Here is a 17,067-nt window from a genome sequence, read left to right on the forward strand (position 1 = left end):
GGACCACCTGCTAGAGGAAGGCAGTCTTTACATAGGTTTTCCTACTAAATGAAAATGTGAAGTAGGTTGTCTTTACTGCCTGTTGAATGCAACATTTATTTTTGGTGTAGTATTCCTGATGTAGCTGAGATTAGTTGACACTAGTGTCTGCTCACCTGGTAACCATTCACAGATCCCTCTACAATTATCTAGTGCCCTGTAGCCAAGCTCATCTCAAACTGAACAGGCTTTTGTCTCAATAATCTTCTCTGCTACTGTGAAAATCTAGTTCCTCCTAAGGAAACCATATTTTTTTAAAAAAAGAAAGGATGTCAGAATGCCTCCCTGCACATCTGTTTTTGTTGCTAGTGGGTACCATGGTACCATCAAAACAAAACACCAAGAAAAAGAGAAACGAGAAAACCCCAGTCACCAAACCCCCTGGCTTGTCTGTGGTTTTAGCCTACACGCATCACCAGGGCCTTGGTGTCCAAGGCCTGTGCCGGGGCAGTGGAAGAGCCGGCAGCCCCATAATGGGCATCTACAGAGAAAAACAGGCTTTTCGTGTACCAAGTGTGGTACAAAGACTCGGGGGTTCACAGAGAAGCGATCTGGGGAGGAGAGGGAAAAGAGGCACAAACTCCGCTTCACAAAGCACCTCAGGTGTTCTGTGCCATGTGCCATCATTTTTAAGGCTCTGTTAGGAAGTTCTTCAGACGAAGCACGTGATTCCAGGGAGCTATTTTTAGCAAGACAAACCCCAATGTTAAGTAATCGTATATTTATTTCACTTCCCCCTTTTTTTCCTTCGCTTGTGAGATACTTGTATATTTATTTCTGAAGCTATTTTGCCATTTATTTTGCACATCAAGTCAGCATCTTCAGCCTCTTCATAAGTTGTGTCTATTATAGATTAATACATTGAATATTTTAAGTAGTGTTTATTTGCTGTCAGTAGCTCTCTGACACATTGTGTAAATGCAGCTCCCATTCACAGTGCAGCCATTGACTGTACAACTCAGAATTGTCCTATTACTTTCAGCTAAGCCTAACCGCAGAAAGCATATATGAAATTTGCGTGAATAAAATGAAATCTGCTTTCAAAGTAGGTGTCCAAATAGCCTTTCTAGAATTCTAGCTTAGCGAATTCTAGAAGATACCCACTGCACTTGTAGAAATATCTACACTGTGGCAGTGGAACATAACTGTGATGTTGTCTTGCTTAGTAAACCAAGTTGTTTAGAGAACACTTATGTTTTGGAAAATGATAAAACTGTGGTGTTTTAAGGAAACACGATTAATCTACCTGAATTTAAAGTCTTACTTTTGTTTTTCCCTAATGAGGACGGCACATAGCTCGGCAGAGGATGGCAGAATGTTTGCTCTAATAGTTGCCTTTTTGCAATGCCTTTCTGCTGCTAAACTTTGTGTTAGGAGCAGTTTTCTGTTCCTGCATTGGCTGGGGGAAGGAGTGGAAGTCAGCTGGGCTGGGGAAGTCTGGAATAAGCTGATTTTTCTTTTGGAGCAATATGGAAGCTCAGAGATTCCTTATCACTAACAACCCATAAAGTAGTTACTTTCAATGAGCCAAGTCCTTCCACTGTCATCTTTCTATACAAAATAATTTAAGGTGCTTTCCTAATTATAGTTTATTTTCCTAGCCTTAAAAGGAACACTTGCAAAGCACTGACAGTCATCTGATATGTAATAAAACTACTACAAGCTTCCAGAAGACAGTCCGTTCTGGGTTTCTGTTGCTCAGTGATATTAGCCCCGTTTATCAGCAGCCAACACGACTGTGTCATGTTTTGCTCAGCGCTTGCATCGTTTCCTTCACTGTGGTGTAGCATTTCACACAGTGGACATTAGAGTTAACTTCAGTGGAACTGGCTTTTCAGCTCTAGCATTTTCCTGGATGTTCTGAAATACTACACCTCAGAGATAAGAAAATAAGAAATATAAGAAATATTGTCTTTTTTAATGGCAGGAAAGGAAGAGAAAGAGAGAAAGAGAGAGCAAGCCTCTGTGCAAAGTACTCAGAAGTTGATTCAGATTTTAGCGTGGCTGAAATTCATGGATTCTTACTAAATGCTTAAGGAACATGTATCACGGAGAGTGCAGCGCTATATTTGTGTTTTACAAAGTGTTGGCTTTTTCTTTTGTCACTGATCCTGTCTCCTTCATGCAATTAGATACTGAGAATGATGCTTATTAGTGAACTGCAAGTTTGCCCGCCAGCGCGCTGGATGTTGTGATTATAGGTGGCTACTGCTGAAAAATCAATATTGTTTTTATTATGAATGTTGTCCTGCATGACTCATATGATGTTAAAATTTAAACGATGTGACAGAAGCACATGTACTTAATAAATTAAGATTGCTCATTTTTTGGCTCCTGGGAAGCTGGCTACTCCCCTTGCTGGCTGAGTGACAGTCCCGCGGGTATAAAAAGGCCCCTTGGGACGGACTGCGCTGGGTGTAGCTGATAGAGCAGCAGAAAGAGGCTTGTTCTGGTGACTCCGACTAGAAAACCTGTGTTGGGTTATAGCCACCAACAGGTCTGAGCTACACAAAATGCGTGAAATTGTGCATCTTCAGATTGGCCAGTGCGGAAACCAAATCGGAGCTAAGGTAAGGTCTCTTTTCAATGTTGGTCACTGGCAGTAAGCGCTGTCAGTGGCAACAGGTCAAATGTCAGTAATAGTTGGAGACTTTTTGGGGGAACAATTGCTTTGTTAACTCAGTGGTAGGATACGTGGCACGTTAGCAGTGAATATGAGTATTTTTATATGAAAGTCGTAAGATGAGCTTGAGTTAAGACTGTCGAAGAATGAAACATCTGTAAGAGCTATGGCACAGTGATGATAAGCGCTCCAGGGCATTCCTGCTGGGACTCGTATTCCCAGGGACACTAATCCAGTCTGCAAAATACTGGGACAAGTGAAGGAGCCAGTAATTCCAGGGCTGCAAAGCTGTGATCCCAGTGCTTTAGTCCAGTAACTCTGCCACATTATAATCATTAATATGGGATCATATTAGTCAACAGAATGACCTGTGCTATCAGAGATCAGTTATTTTTTCCAAGAGTGGCACAAAGTGCAATGAAGGATTCCTGACTACCTGCCCTCCTGCAAGAGGTAGTCACGTCATGTGCAGTATTGTTGTGTAGTTTAAACACTGCTGTGCTGTTACTTAGAAAAGTCGCTTGTTGCTGACTTTGTGTTCTAGGAGAAAAAAAAAATAATTGTTTTTTGCTGTGTGAAGTCCATTTTTAAAAATTATTGATTAGTAGGAAGTTGTCAAAAAAGTATCTGTGTTAACTTGGGACTAGGAGGTCTTTGAAGACACGTGATAGCTGAAGGATTGTTCTGTTGTGTTCTTCCTGTTTCTTGTGCCCACAAATCTCACCTTGCTTCCTTTTATTTCCACATGAAGCTGCGGATGTCCAGGGAATGTCATGTTAGACCCAGACAGCTTGAATGCAGCAAGTGTGGTAGTTGAAAGGTTTTTATCTTTTTCTGTTGGCGTTGATCTGGAAACAGCTTATGTCTAATAAGACCTGTAGAAAAGCACACACGCTCTAAAATACCATGCAGATGTTGGCGATGGTGTATTTGTACACTCAAAATGAGACAGGATGCTAAACCAGGAGACCTTTAAAATTAAAATAGGCTGGTCATTATAGTGGGTGGGTGTGTCTACATTAGTACTGCTGTGGCTGCTGCTTAGATAAGAGCCCCAGTACAAGACATCCATGTGAATGTCAAGATAGCACATTTAGGACTGACATCTTTGTGGAAAGCATTGCTCGCACACAAATTTGCCTGAGCCACAGTCCTATTTGTGCATGACAGGCCTCAAAGCCACCCTCCCCAATCCACAGATCATAAACTCATACCAACTAGTACCTGTGTTATTTAAACTAATACCAATTTTCCTTTACTATAAAGGGAACAAATTGAAGGCCTCCACCTATTAGTGCATGGGTGATAGTTAAGCAGCATAAATGCTCTACTAAATGTTTTCCTTGAGTTTATTTGGGGAGTGGGGAGAGGAGGATCCCTGCTCTGATCTAATACACACATGCAAAACATCCCCCACTTCAGGCACAGTTCCCACTGTACATGCAGTCAGGCAGGAGCACAGCAGAGCTGGTGCTGAACACATTGTGCTAAAAAAAAAATATATATATATATAATTTAAAAAATATATATCTTTTTGAGTGTATTGAACCTCTTTCCATTTTCAGTTCTGGGAGGTCATCAGTGATGAGCATGGAATTGACATCGCTGGAAACTACCATGGGGACGCGTCACTGCAGCTCGAGCGAATTAACGTGTACTTCAACGAGGCTTACTGTGAGTGCTCAGCGCTTTTCGGGTGTTGGCAGAGCAGTAATTGAAAATAAAGATATATACTCAGTGTAGGTTGGGGGGGTGGATTTTTCCGAGTAGATTATAAGCCTGTCTCTTTGACTTCTAACAATAATTGTTTGCATTCATTTTCTTTTATTCTAGCCCATAAATATGTGCCCCGTTCTATCTTGGTGGACCTGGAACCTGGCACGATGGACAGTGTACGGTCAAGCAAAATAGGCCCACTCTTTCGACCTGACAATTTTATCCACGGTACGTACAGCGTGCTGTCAGCAAACTAACTGGAGTCAACTGTCCCAAAACAGCCTTTTCACTCCCATTTTGTAGCCTTTAGCAGATCTCTTGTTAACTTTGTGGTTGTTCTTTCTGTAATTCTACTTACAGGTAATTCAGGTGCTGGAAACAACTGGGCTAAGGGCCACTACACAGAAGGTGCGGAACTGATTGAAAATGTCATGGATGTGGTGAGGAATGAGTGTGAGAGCTGTGACTGCCTGCAGGGATTCCAGCTCATCCATTCGCTTGGCGGTGGTACAGGCTCAGGTATGGGCACACTGCTCATCAACAAAATCAGAGAAGAATATCCCGACAGGATCATGAACACTTTCAGTGTTGTGCCTTCACCCAAAGTATCTGACACAGTCGTAGAGCCGTATAACGCCATCCTCTCCATCCATCAACTCATAGAGAACACAGATGAAACCTTTTGCATTGACAACGAAGCTCTATATGATATATGTTTTAGAACTTTAAAGCTCACCAATCCCACCTATGGTGACCTCAACCACTTAGTGTCCCTAACAATGAGTGGTGTCACAACCTCCCTCCGTTTTCCTGGCCAGCTGAACGCAGATCTGCGGAAGCTGGCTGTTAACATGGTGCCCTTTCCTCGCCTGCATTTCTTCATGCCAGGCTTCGCTCCGCTGACAGCTCGAGGCAGCCAGCAGTACAGAGCCCTCTCGGTGCCAGAGCTCACTCAACAAATGTTTGATGCCCGCAACATGATGGCAGCCTGCGACCCTCGCCGCGGACGTTACTTGACCGTGGCGTGCATCTTCAGAGGCCGAATGTCCACCAGAGAAGTGGACGAGCAGTTGCTGTCTGTCCAGACCAAGAATAGCTCCTACTTCGTGGAGTGGATCCCTAATAATGTCAAAGTGGCCGTGTGTGACATACCACCGCGAGGACTGAAGATGGCAGCTACCTTTATTGGCAATAACACGGCCATCCAGGAGCTCTTCATCAGGGTTTCTGAACAGTTCTCAGCGATGTTCAGAAGAAAAGCGTTTCTTCATTGGTACACCGGGGAAGGAATGGATGAGATGGAGTTTTCTGAAGCAGAAGGTAACACCAATGACCTTGTGTCCGAGTACCAGCAGTACCAGGATGCCACTGCAGATGTTGAGGAATATGAAGAGGTAGAGGTGGAAGCCAGCCCAGAAAAGGAAGCACAGTAAACCCAATGGTAATATCAAAACATTATCTGAATAAGCCTGTTGACACTCACTAAAGAAAAGCAGTAGCAATCATCTGCATACTGAAAACAACACATTTCTTAAGATCGTTTTTTCTGCATCTGGCCAAAATACATTAAATATTACAATATAATGCTTTTGAAATTAATGGCAGCTAGGCTTTACTCTCCCAAACAACTGTTGGCACTGGATCTCTCCCCAAAAGAGCTACTGTGAAGACAAGTTGTCTCATAACAGCCTTTCTTGTAAATGTATTCACTTCTACAATATTATCACCAGACACTGAATGTAATATACAGCCTGTGGGTGTACATATATATCTCAAGATCAGATGCAACAGCAAATTATGCTATCAACTTACCCATTTTATTTATTCTCTGGTAAACAGTCTGTTTTGTTCATGAGCTGTACCTATTTTATTGCACACTCCACAAACCCATCTAGATCTGCAGACAAGTTCAGTTCCTGAAGTTGCACCGGGAGGGGAAACAACATGGGGCAGAAGACTGAATATGCGTACCTGTTTTTTTTTTCAAGTAATATTTTAATAGTGCTATCACATTGCTGGCTTATATTTTTGCAGAGCTTGTATTCACTATAGTTGTTTCATTTGTTTGTATTTGAGTTATATTAGCACACAAAGTTGTGAACACTGTGTAAAAGTTTTGGTGTGGTGCTTTTTTTTCCCCTCATGTACCAACTATTGTAAATTTTCTTCCTGTCATTCAGTACAGCAAATTGGCTGGAATGGTTTGCAGGTAGTTAGATCTACCTGTGTTCAGCAGCAATCACTAAAGCAAAAACATATCTTAAGGAAAATAGTTTCTTGCCATTCACAGCCATCTACGTGAGATTGTATTTGTAATATTATTTAAAATTAAAATTATATACCATTCTATAAAATACTTCAATACTCGAAATATTTGATAGACAAAAATCGTAGTTATGAGGACTAACTTTAAATTACGTGAAAAAAAATGAGCTAGTTTTATTATGCTTTGAGAACAGAGCGTTTATTATACTGTTCCCCAGTTAGCACATGTCACTCACCCTCCCAGTGAAGTGACAAAGTGATAACAAGGACACCGAACAGCTGTGTGACCAGAGTCCAGGCACTTCTGTGCCTCCTTCTCCACCTCGTACAGGACACCAGGGTCCAACTCTCACTTCTCTGCTCAGAGAGATTAGATCCCATGCAGCCCATCCCTGGAGAAATATCCTGCAGCCAGCTGTCATAACCCTAAGCCTCATCAAACCGATTTTCACCAAGTTAGTTTTGTTCTAAGCACAAATGGAAGATGAACACCATGATCACAAAGAATTACAAAGCCAACAGCATACCACTTCCAACAGAGAAAACTGAGAGAGGTATTTTTAATTATCACAATTATATGCCTATATTTTCTGATGGCATAGGTTTCAGTGGAAAAACCACCTTCTCTCCAACATAATAATTAATCATCAAAATTAAGTATGCAGAAAAGTTTTGAACAACAATTAATTATCTTGCTCATTGATGCACCTGAATTATCAGCATGAAACCCAACAAGAGATTCGCCTTAAAAATAAACATGCTAGACTGATAAAAGTCTTCTATTTTAACACAAGTCAAATATATCTGCAAAACAGAGTACTTTGTTTCAAGAGGAACACCACTTTCCACACATTCATTTCACATAGATTATATTTATTTGGATGCTGGTTTACATAGAGGGGCAAGTTTTACAGTTAATGTGATAACATTACTTTGCAGAGTCTTCAGCTTGCCTACAGCTTTGCCGTTTGCTGTTAGGAGTATTCACCGCAGATCAGTTCCTGTGAGAGATTTAAAATACAAGTTACTTGATTCAAGAATACTACACGGCAGCTTCAAACAAAAGGTCATAACATTTAATCTCAGATCAGGAATAGAAACTATTCTACTTCAAAGAGATTTCAACTACTTGTGGTATATGGAATGTCACAAATAAACGTACAAGTAGCAATTTTCTTTCACAGACAGGAGATAATCCTCATACAAATAAGTCTGCTGATTTGGGGAACAGTAATTCAGAGGGGCTAAAAGCAGAGTTAGGAAAACTGTGAACATCGGTACAGAAACTCAGCTGTTTTGCAGAAGTCCATAACAACTTTAACCAAAGCCCCAGTTGTTCAAAGCAGGGCTAGATGGAGATGACTAATGAAATTAAGCCTTTTCCTGTCCCACACGTAATCAGAGACACATTTGCACTAAACCAGAGATCGGTTCCAGTGTTGCACATGAAGATCAGAGCTGAGTTTTCTACAAAGAGCAGAAATGAGCCCAGCACTCACAGCCTCAGCACTGGGAAAACAACGCTCGCATAAAAAGCTACAATACGGCATCCCAGCCCGTTCGGTTTACTTACGTTTTATTCCTTCTTGGGTTTCACAGTCTTCACGGTGGCCATCGCCGCCCTCTCTGCCTCTGCTTTGTACTGAGGCTTCATTGCTGCCCTCACCACCTGGGCGCAGATCTGGGAGTAGCGGATGTAGCTACGGACAGGGCAGGAAAGCGGGGAACAGAACGAAGGTGAGAACCGAACCCACCCCGGAAGCTTCTCCGCAACCCCCCAGAGCCACCGCTGAACCCCGCCAGCCGAGCCCGTCAGCCCCGCCCTGGGCCGCCCCCGCCTCCGGCCGCCACAGCGATCGCAAGGAAGCGGCGAGAGGGGCCGGGTCGGCGGTACCTGAGCCCGGCCTGCCGCCAGTACGCCACCATGGCTGCGGCTGCTCCGCTCCCGGCAAGGTCAGCCCAGCGGAAGGGGAAAGACCGCAGGGCTGCGCCCTAGCCAATCAACGAGCAGGAATGATCCCCTCCACCAATCAGAATCTGAATTACCTCAGGGAAGCTCGTCAATGGCAACTACCCGGGTTCTCCTCCAGTCACAAGCGCTCTCCTCGGACAGTGACCAATCAGAGGGCTGGATGTGGCACGCGACTCCCTGAGGGAAGCTGCGTCCCGCGCTTCCTCCTCCGCTCCGGCCATGGCCGGCGGGGGCGAGGTTCGCCACCTCACACCGCCGTGTTTCTTCCCGTTCCCCCCGGTACAGACTGCCTCGGAAAGATCTAGGGCCCTCCGTGTTCGGGAAAGATTCAGGTGCGAGCAGCTGGGACCTGCCCCGGGAGTGGGTCTGATCAGAGATTTGACTGGTAGCAGGTCTGAGCCTCCTGTCCCGCTGCCCTCTTGCGACACCTGCGCTGTGCGGTCTAAGTCACAGCACAAACTGTTGCCATACACAATAGGTCACCCTCCAACCCTGATGGAACAGCAGTATTAAACACCAGCCAGGCAGGCTGGCACCAGAGTCTTGGGACTTTTTTAATTGGTTGGAAATAAGTGCTGGGTACTAACAGGCTGACTTCTGTTCCTACCTCTGCCGTCAGAGTGGTTCCAAAGAATGTTTATCGATATGGTGATAGGCGCTATATAAATATAGATATAAATAACACACACACACACACTGTGTGTGGTCTTCCGTGAGTCAGAGCCGGTAATTTGCTGCAAACACACTACACGGCAATTAACTGAAGAACAGAAATTAAAGCCTGAGTCTTCTCTGAGGCTAATGGCTAGCAATATAGCTCTTACATTTGTTACATAACTCATTCCTAAGTGGTACTATTGTAATCTAAGAATCCAAGTAAATGGTTAAAAGTATGTTTTTTTCCAGAGAAATCAGTTGTTATTACCCCTCTCTGCCATTAGTTCTTACTTTTTCTACTTATGACTGTAAAGAAGAAAATGGTTTACAAGAATGTGGAGCCAAGGATTTTGATAACACAGACTCTTCAATTTGGAGTTTTAATTGCTTATTTATTGTGTGAGCTATTTTTATCCTAATTTTGGGACAGACATGGCATATTGGAACAAAGCTTTCCAACTTATAAAAAATAATTTAAAAATAATTGTTACGACAGTCAACATTTTTACCACAGAAAGGGTGCCAGTGATACGATACTGAAACAAGACACACTTGTTTTCTAAACCCAACTATAACAACGATAACAAAAAGATACAAGAAAGCACCAAAGACATAAGGAAACCCTCTCTGCTACCTACGCAATGTATTTGATGCAACACACGTAACTGCACTACTTACATGTATTGATAAAGGGGATTTTATAAACATGCTGTTTTAATGGTAACATCTGAGAGTTTGATAGATAGAATAATTATCAATAAGATTATTTTAAGCCTCATGGGAAGCCCAGGCCACTAATATGGCTTGGCAGCAATAATTATGTTAGCGCAGTTGGATGTCTTTCTTCCAGCTTCATGTCCCTCTGTCCCTGCCCCACACCATCTCCGGTTCCTCTCCCTGCCCTCTGCCTCTCACCTGCTCTTTTTCTCCTGAGTTTTCTTTCCCCACCATGTCTCTCTGCACCTCCATGTGAAATGCCTCTGCCTGCAGCTCAGTGCAATGCACTCAGATTTAAATCGTTATTGGAGATACACAACTTGGATGCAATTATTTGCACATTTTGCTCTGTTTACTATTTGCTGATCGTGAAAGATAAAAAATTCAGCCTGAATTAAAAAAGGTAAACCTTTGGGAGAGCTACCATGCATTAGATTAGTGACAGAAATTGAGCTCTACAAGAGTTGCAGAATATATATATTGATGTTTATGCAGCTGTAAACAAGGCACCATTATAGATTTGTATGACCCATTTTCATGCCCAGTTCTATTTAGATGCCAGAATGTATTTGTAAAGCCCTAAACTTTCCTCGGGTAAGAACCTTCAGAGATAGAGCACATAAAAGAGGAAAGTTTAGAGACAGGTTGCAGAGAGAAGGGATATGTTAAGACAGTTAGATGCAGAGGTCAAGAGAAGCTGAAGTGGTGTGATTAGCAACATCCAGAAATGTGAGAGTCGACAGGTCAGGGCGAGCTAAAGACGTGAGATTAGAAATGTCCAAAGAAACTGAGGAAGTGAGGGAAGAAGCATCTTGAAAGGTGAGATGGGAGACATCCAGAAAGGGCGTAGAGATGAGATTAGAAGCATCCTTGGAGGTCGGCGATAATTCAGAGGAGCCCTGAAACACGAAATAGTTAAAATCTGTGAGATCTAGTGATTCTGAAGAGGTTGAGGAGGTGTGGTCTGAGGCACCTAGTGAGGATGGAGGGATTGTACAGGAAATGTCCAAGGAAGCTGAGGAGCTGTGACTGGAAACATCGAGGGAGGGTGAAGAAGAGAGACTGGAGAGGTCGAGGGAGGGTGAAGAATTAGGACTGGAGAAATCCAGGGAGGGTATAGAGGTGAGACTTGAGAGGTCTAAGGAGATTGAAGAACTGTCCCCAGAGAGATCCAGAGATCCTGATGAAGTGAGACTTGATAAGTCCAGTGAAATCGAAGAGGAGAAACTGGAGCGCTCCCAGGAGTCTGAAGATGTGAGACTGGAGAGCTCTAAGGAGATTGAAGAGCTACTGGAGAAGTCTGAAGAGGCTGAAGACGAGAGACTTGAAAGGTCCAGAGAAGATGAAGAAGTGAGACTGAAGAAGTCCACAGAGGATGAAGAGCTCAGACTGGATAAATCCAAAGAATCTGAAAAGGGGATTTTAAAGAGTTCCAAGGAGGCTGAAGTCTTGACACTGGAGGGGTCCAGGGAGGCCAAAAAAGTGAGACCAAGTAGGTCCAGGCAGACTGAAGAGATGACACTGAAAAGCCAAGTAAATCCACAACATGACTGTTGTTAAATCAGAAGTATTTTAAACTAAAGATCTCTAATAACATGCCAAAAGAAAACAAAAAACCATAATGAACCCAAATAATATTACTTTTGAAAATAACTAGGCATGCAGTTTTGATCTTTATGTCTCTTAGTTGTTTCTCTTTTGGTGCAGAAAAACTCTAGTAGTAAGAGCTCACCAACTTACTTGGAATATTTTCCTTCACAGAGGACCAGTACAGAAGCCCAAGCACAGAATAATATGTACAGGATCAGACATTCTTCTGTCCTGACATGTCTCTCCTTGTTCAACCAGATTTTAGCATCTGTGATAGCCTGACAAAGAATACCCTCCTGTCAAATGCCATCTCCCTGTCCTAAAGGTCTGGGATAAAATAATAGTTATGAAACAGAATAGATATTAAAATGGTTTTACTCTTCTTTTCCAGATACCACAGGATATTCAGATACTGGGCTGCTTACTGGTTATGGAGACATAACAAAATGCAGTTGTAAATGGCAACAAGTCAAACTGGGCCTCTGACTATAAAGGTGAGAAGGATTAGTTCCTTTTGATTCATAACATCTAACTAAAAATTCGCATCTTATGATGCTAACAAAAATGGCAAAGAAAACAGTATTTTTCTCTGCAGCATGTGCAGGTTTTATTTTTGAGAGCTAACAGTATGCAAAACTGATTCTGTGACTAAGAAATACACATTTCAGCAACATCAGTTTTACTTGTTTTTCAGATAAATGAGGTCTTCTTTTATTACTTTTATTTTGTACCTCTGGACATAAAACCTGCACTTTAATAACAGTAATTTTTATTTGTGGTTAGTTTGAATTGTTGAATAAAAATAACCAAAGGCAGACATTTAATTAAAAAGGGAACAGAACAGCTTATATTTCAGTACATAAAGGTGCATCTAATTATAGTATGAGTAGATCAAGAGGCTGACCTACAGCTGCCTTCGCTCATCTCAAGACTGCTGCAAAACAGAGAGTACTTGAAACCTGCTCTTGCCTTTCCAGACACAGGAATGCACAGAAGTTTTTCAGAGAGTCATCACAAAAATATTTTATGGACCAAGAGAGGGAAAGATATACACATACATGAGGCCGCAGCTTTTCAGGTGAATACACCCAAGCTTTGCCCGTGTTATTACACAACTGATGTCCAGATGCATATATAATGGATTTAACATAATCACCATGGGCGGAACTCCCACTGAGGTCACCTCTTAGCCAAAGCAGGTGTCTGCTGAACACGGACTGAAGGTGATAGGAATGATATCTTACTATGCAAACATTAAAATTGTGGGGATTTAGCACAACACAAAAATTACCAAACTAAAAGAGATGCTTATATGCCAATGATGAGACCCCAAATAGTTCTTGAATACACTTAATATTTTTTAATAATGCATCTGTAATTTTGCAGCTCATGCAACATGGTTGTAATTCTATCAAGAGTACAAGGCAAAACAAAATAATTTTTCTTAACATGCATAATTTGTGATGAAATTACAAGTTTCCTTGCTGCCCTATATTCTTAATAGAGAAAATAAATAATCCCTTAAAAAAACCCCACTTGCTACCTAACACCACTATCATTTTGTGACTGATTTTAATTTTAAAAGTTTCTCAAGTGCATTGTACAGGCGAGAATAATACAAAAGGCAAATTACAATATAGTAAAAAGCCAGGATCAATGTGGTTTCCAACAGAAGTACCATAGTCTCTTCACTGTGTTCCTTCTGCCTTAATTTAAAATGGCAAAGTTATTGTACTTTTTCCTATGAAATAACACTGTCAAGAAACACAGAATTATGGTCACTATTGTATAAAAAGTACAGGTCAGTAAGAATGCTTCCTACCTTTCATAGCTGTGGATTTATCTCCTTTCTCTGCCTGTGTAAGCCATGCTGGGCTGTGCTGGTAAAGCTCTGCTGTTCTCTCTGCTGATGACCCTAATCTGTTCCACAGCTACTGGAAATCATGCCATGCTGATGACAATACGGGTCATCTCCTAGTAAATCTCCTCTTGGCTACGTACAGCACTCCACACAGAGCACCAGCAAAAAACCTGCTCCGAAATCAGCTCTAATCTTGAATTTGCAGTTCTGTGCTGTTTCCTGTTACAGGACAACATTTGGAAGGTTAGTTGATGAAGCAGATGAAGATGTTAGTTTTTCACTTTTGGACACCTGGATTCAAAGTAAAAAAAAATGTGCAATGTCATCCAAGTTCTCAGCGGTCCACTCTACAAAACCAGGCATAAAGATTCTCCAGAGGGACCCAAGATCTGCAGAGCAGAACTCAGGTACACACAAGTTTTAAGAATCTTATAGGTTACTTCCTATGTTAATGTATTTAATAACTTTTGTTGGCTATGTTACTTTTAAAATGTTATGATTAAATAGTTTGATAATGCAAAACATTCTGTCCAAAGTTGATAATATTGAATAAAAATTTTAAAAACACCTAGGTGACTTAAATGTCTGGAGACCATTCTCAGACATTTTAAAGTCTCATAGATGCTTACGCTTCTTTGAAAGACAGAGGAAACTTGGCATCCTAGGTGAATAAGGGCCATTGCATCTCACTTTGCAGGTGGGGAAATAATATCATCTGTGCAGTAGCACCTTGCTTCCATTTGTTCTACCCGTTCTTTCAGAGGAAAAGCAGGGAAATTGCGTAGCTTGCTGAATATCCCTCAAAACTGGCAATTATAAACAGAGAAAATAAAACCATACAGGGCATCAGGCTAAGAAGGTTAAGTGCTTCTAGTACTTCAGCTAGATCATTCAGAATATGACATGGCTATAAATTATAAATAAATTCCAAATATGGGCTCTGATACATACTTCCTTACTCCAAATTTCACAAAATACCTACTAGATTTTGCAGCAACTGCTATATGTAAATGAGTTTAAATCTAGATAAACCAAAGCAGTTATCTCACAGGTAAATAGTATCAACATAGTCCCCCAAAAACCTGTTAACAAGAACTCACTCAAATGATGCTACCTGCCATATTATAAAACAGATTTCTTACCAGAGTCTCTACAAGCTGAACAGGCTCTAGGAATATCAAAGTTTACAGCAGGGGCAATTGTTTAATTTAATGTGGTGTAAAAAGACTATAACACAGATTATCCATAATATCCATTATCTATAATATAGAATATATACATCACTTATAATAATATTTATAATAATACATATTATATAATATATATGTTATCTAGCTGATATTTCTTTTAGTCCATTGTTTTTAAACTTTTTGATTAAAGGACTGTCACAAACCTTTCTGGAGAACAATGTAAAAAAGCCATCATGTGCTGGACTTCTTGTGATATGTGTGTCTGAGCAGAAAGATAATGAAGTTTTTAACTTAACAATGTTACTGTTTTACGCAACTCCCATTTTTTTTTTTTTTTTCTGTTATAACATACATTGTTTACAGCATCAAATACTCTTTCTAGTAGATGCAATATGAAATTACTGGAGAAACAATACAATGTCAGCCCACCCAATAGTTTCCTATAGATCAGGAGATCCTCCATTTCTCCTCTTTCAGCGTGTCTCACCTTGCTGCTGGCTGCATTAAGATTACATCGCTTCTCATGTTCATGTATTTTCGGCTCAACAAAAGGTGTGAAGACCACTTTCTCCAGGGCAAGGGAAGAAGTGGGACAGCACAGCCAGGAACAAGAAGGCAGGCAGACAGACACAGGACTGTCTTCCTTTCACTGAAGGTAAGCAATTAGCTCAGCTTTGTTGTATTAATAACATGTAACCTCACCTTTAGAATAATTCAGTTTTGTGGCAACATATAAAGCACAGCTATCGAATTATTCGAGAAATAAATGATCAGGTCCTGTGCAAGTGAAAGAACGACCTTCGCCTTGAGAAACAGAAGAATTCTAAAATGACTCAGTGTTTTCATACAAGCTCTTTATCAGCACTCCTCAGTTCGTGAACCTCAACAGGATGCTGATCTTTCCTTTGAACTGACTATCTGTCAATGCCAGAGGGCTTAGAACAGTTGCAGTTACTAGACACCGGGTGCTTAGTTTTACTGTACATGACATTTATTGGAAATAGGCTAGACTGTACAGTTTAACTGCAAAAATAAACCACAATAGACAGATCAGCAATGTTGTAGGAAATGGTGGTTAAAGTTTTTTTCATTTTTTTTCCAAAACGAACAACTGGTTTACATTTATAGTTAACCACTATATGACTGAACAGGTGCTGACACCCATTGTCAGCAAAAATAAATACTTCTCAGGTAAATCAAGCTTTTAAAAAAGTACCTAATTTCTACTGCTGACTAAAGAAAGTGGTAGTATTTTACTATTCATATAGACACAAGTCATTTCAGTGTCCCAGTAAATTTAAGATTTTGCTTTCTTCCATGGGCACATCTTTCATCATTTCAGATAGTCAAAAGCAGTACTTTGCAGAACACGAGAGTAATAGCCACCCATTTGTTCACATCATTCCCCCACCTCTGCCCCTTCTCCACATTTTTGGTTTTGTGTGGTGTGGTTTTTCCTCTCCCTGCCCCCTCACCCCTTTAGTTTAGTCCCTTTCTCTTACCCACCTCCTCCGTTCCTTCTACCCACCAGAAGCCACAGCTTCTCTGTACTACCTCAGGTCACACTCACTGCACTATCAGTGCATTCATCCATAGCATCCTATATTCATCCATAGCATCCTATGTTCATGGGAGCATTGCAGCCATGACACAGCCCTGCAGCACACTAAGCTGATCTACTGGCAACTCAAGACTTGCTGAAGTGGCTAGTGAAGAAGCCATCTGAACACATACTGAGCACAGGGCAGGTGTCTGCTTCCTTCTCATGTGCTGTTACACATATGTTGCAGTTGCTGCACACACAGTCCCCTACTTCCCATCAAGAAAAGCTGCTTTAGGTGCAGTCTCCTATTGTGAGAAGGGGGGCTAAACAAACTGTTATGTGATTGTACGGACCCAAACATTTTTGTCCTCTTCTGCTCTTAACAATAGTTAGCACTAGAATCCACGAGCGTAGACCCGTGTAGAGCCCTTCCTTAAACTGTAGCACACAAATCTCAATCCAAGTAGGTTGAAAGTCTTCCCTCAGGATCTAGTGAACTGTGAAATCTGGTTGCTAGTTAACGTATTGGATTTGCAGAAAAGCGGAGTTACTAATGAAGCAAAAGAAGACCACAGCAGCTGTAAATGTGCATTTTAGGATATAGAAGAAGAGAGTTTCTTCACCTTCACCCTCCTAATTTTAGATTACTCACCTAGTAGCTATAAAAACTAAATAGATCAGAAAGTTTCAAGAATTAGCCAGAACGCCAATAAAATTTTATTTAAAAAGCAACACATACAGAAAGCCGTACTCTCTGTCAGCGTGAGAATGCAGGCGTATAAATAAAATAGAAAAAAATAATGATCTTTTAGGAAGTTGTTGAATGCTTGCAAAAATTAAATAGTTTTTTTTGCAGTGCAAGGGCAAACGGTGAGTTCATACTTTGCAGTCCTT

The 17,067-nt window shown here is 41.3% G+C and overlaps 2 protein-coding genes across 2 annotated transcripts; one reads left to right on the forward strand and one right to left on the reverse strand.

Moving 5' to 3' along the window:
* Window positions 1–2,445: 2,445 nt before the first annotated feature.
* TUBB1 (tubulin beta 1 class VI) lies at window positions 2,446–7,385 on the forward strand. Its single transcript, XM_080354687.1, has 4 exons — window positions 2,446–2,609; window positions 4,228–4,336; window positions 4,496–4,606; window positions 4,739–7,385. The coding sequence occupies exons 1-4, from the start codon at window positions 2,553–2,555 to the stop codon at window positions 5,809–5,811; spliced, it is 1,350 nt and encodes a 449-aa protein (XP_080210813.1). The 5' UTR covers window positions 2,446–2,552; the 3' UTR covers window positions 5,812–7,385.
* Window positions 7,386–10,663: 3,278 nt separating this feature from the next.
* Window positions 10,664–12,738, reverse strand: LOC308046676 (uncharacterized protein; the record flags this gene model as incomplete). The annotated part of the gene is made up of 2 exons (XM_080354672.1): window positions 10,664–11,510; window positions 12,638–12,738. 2 exons carry the CDS (start codon window positions 12,736–12,738, stop codon window positions 10,664–10,666), a joined length of 948 nt encoding a protein of 315 aa, XP_080210798.1.
* Between the last annotated feature and the right edge of the window lie 4,329 nt (window positions 12,739–17,067).

Source organism: Nesoenas mayeri, assembly GCF_963082525.1.
Source record: "Nesoenas mayeri genome assembly, chromosome: 16".
In the NCBI taxonomy this organism is placed as follows: Eukaryota; Metazoa; Chordata; class Aves; order Columbiformes; family Columbidae; genus Nesoenas; species Nesoenas mayeri.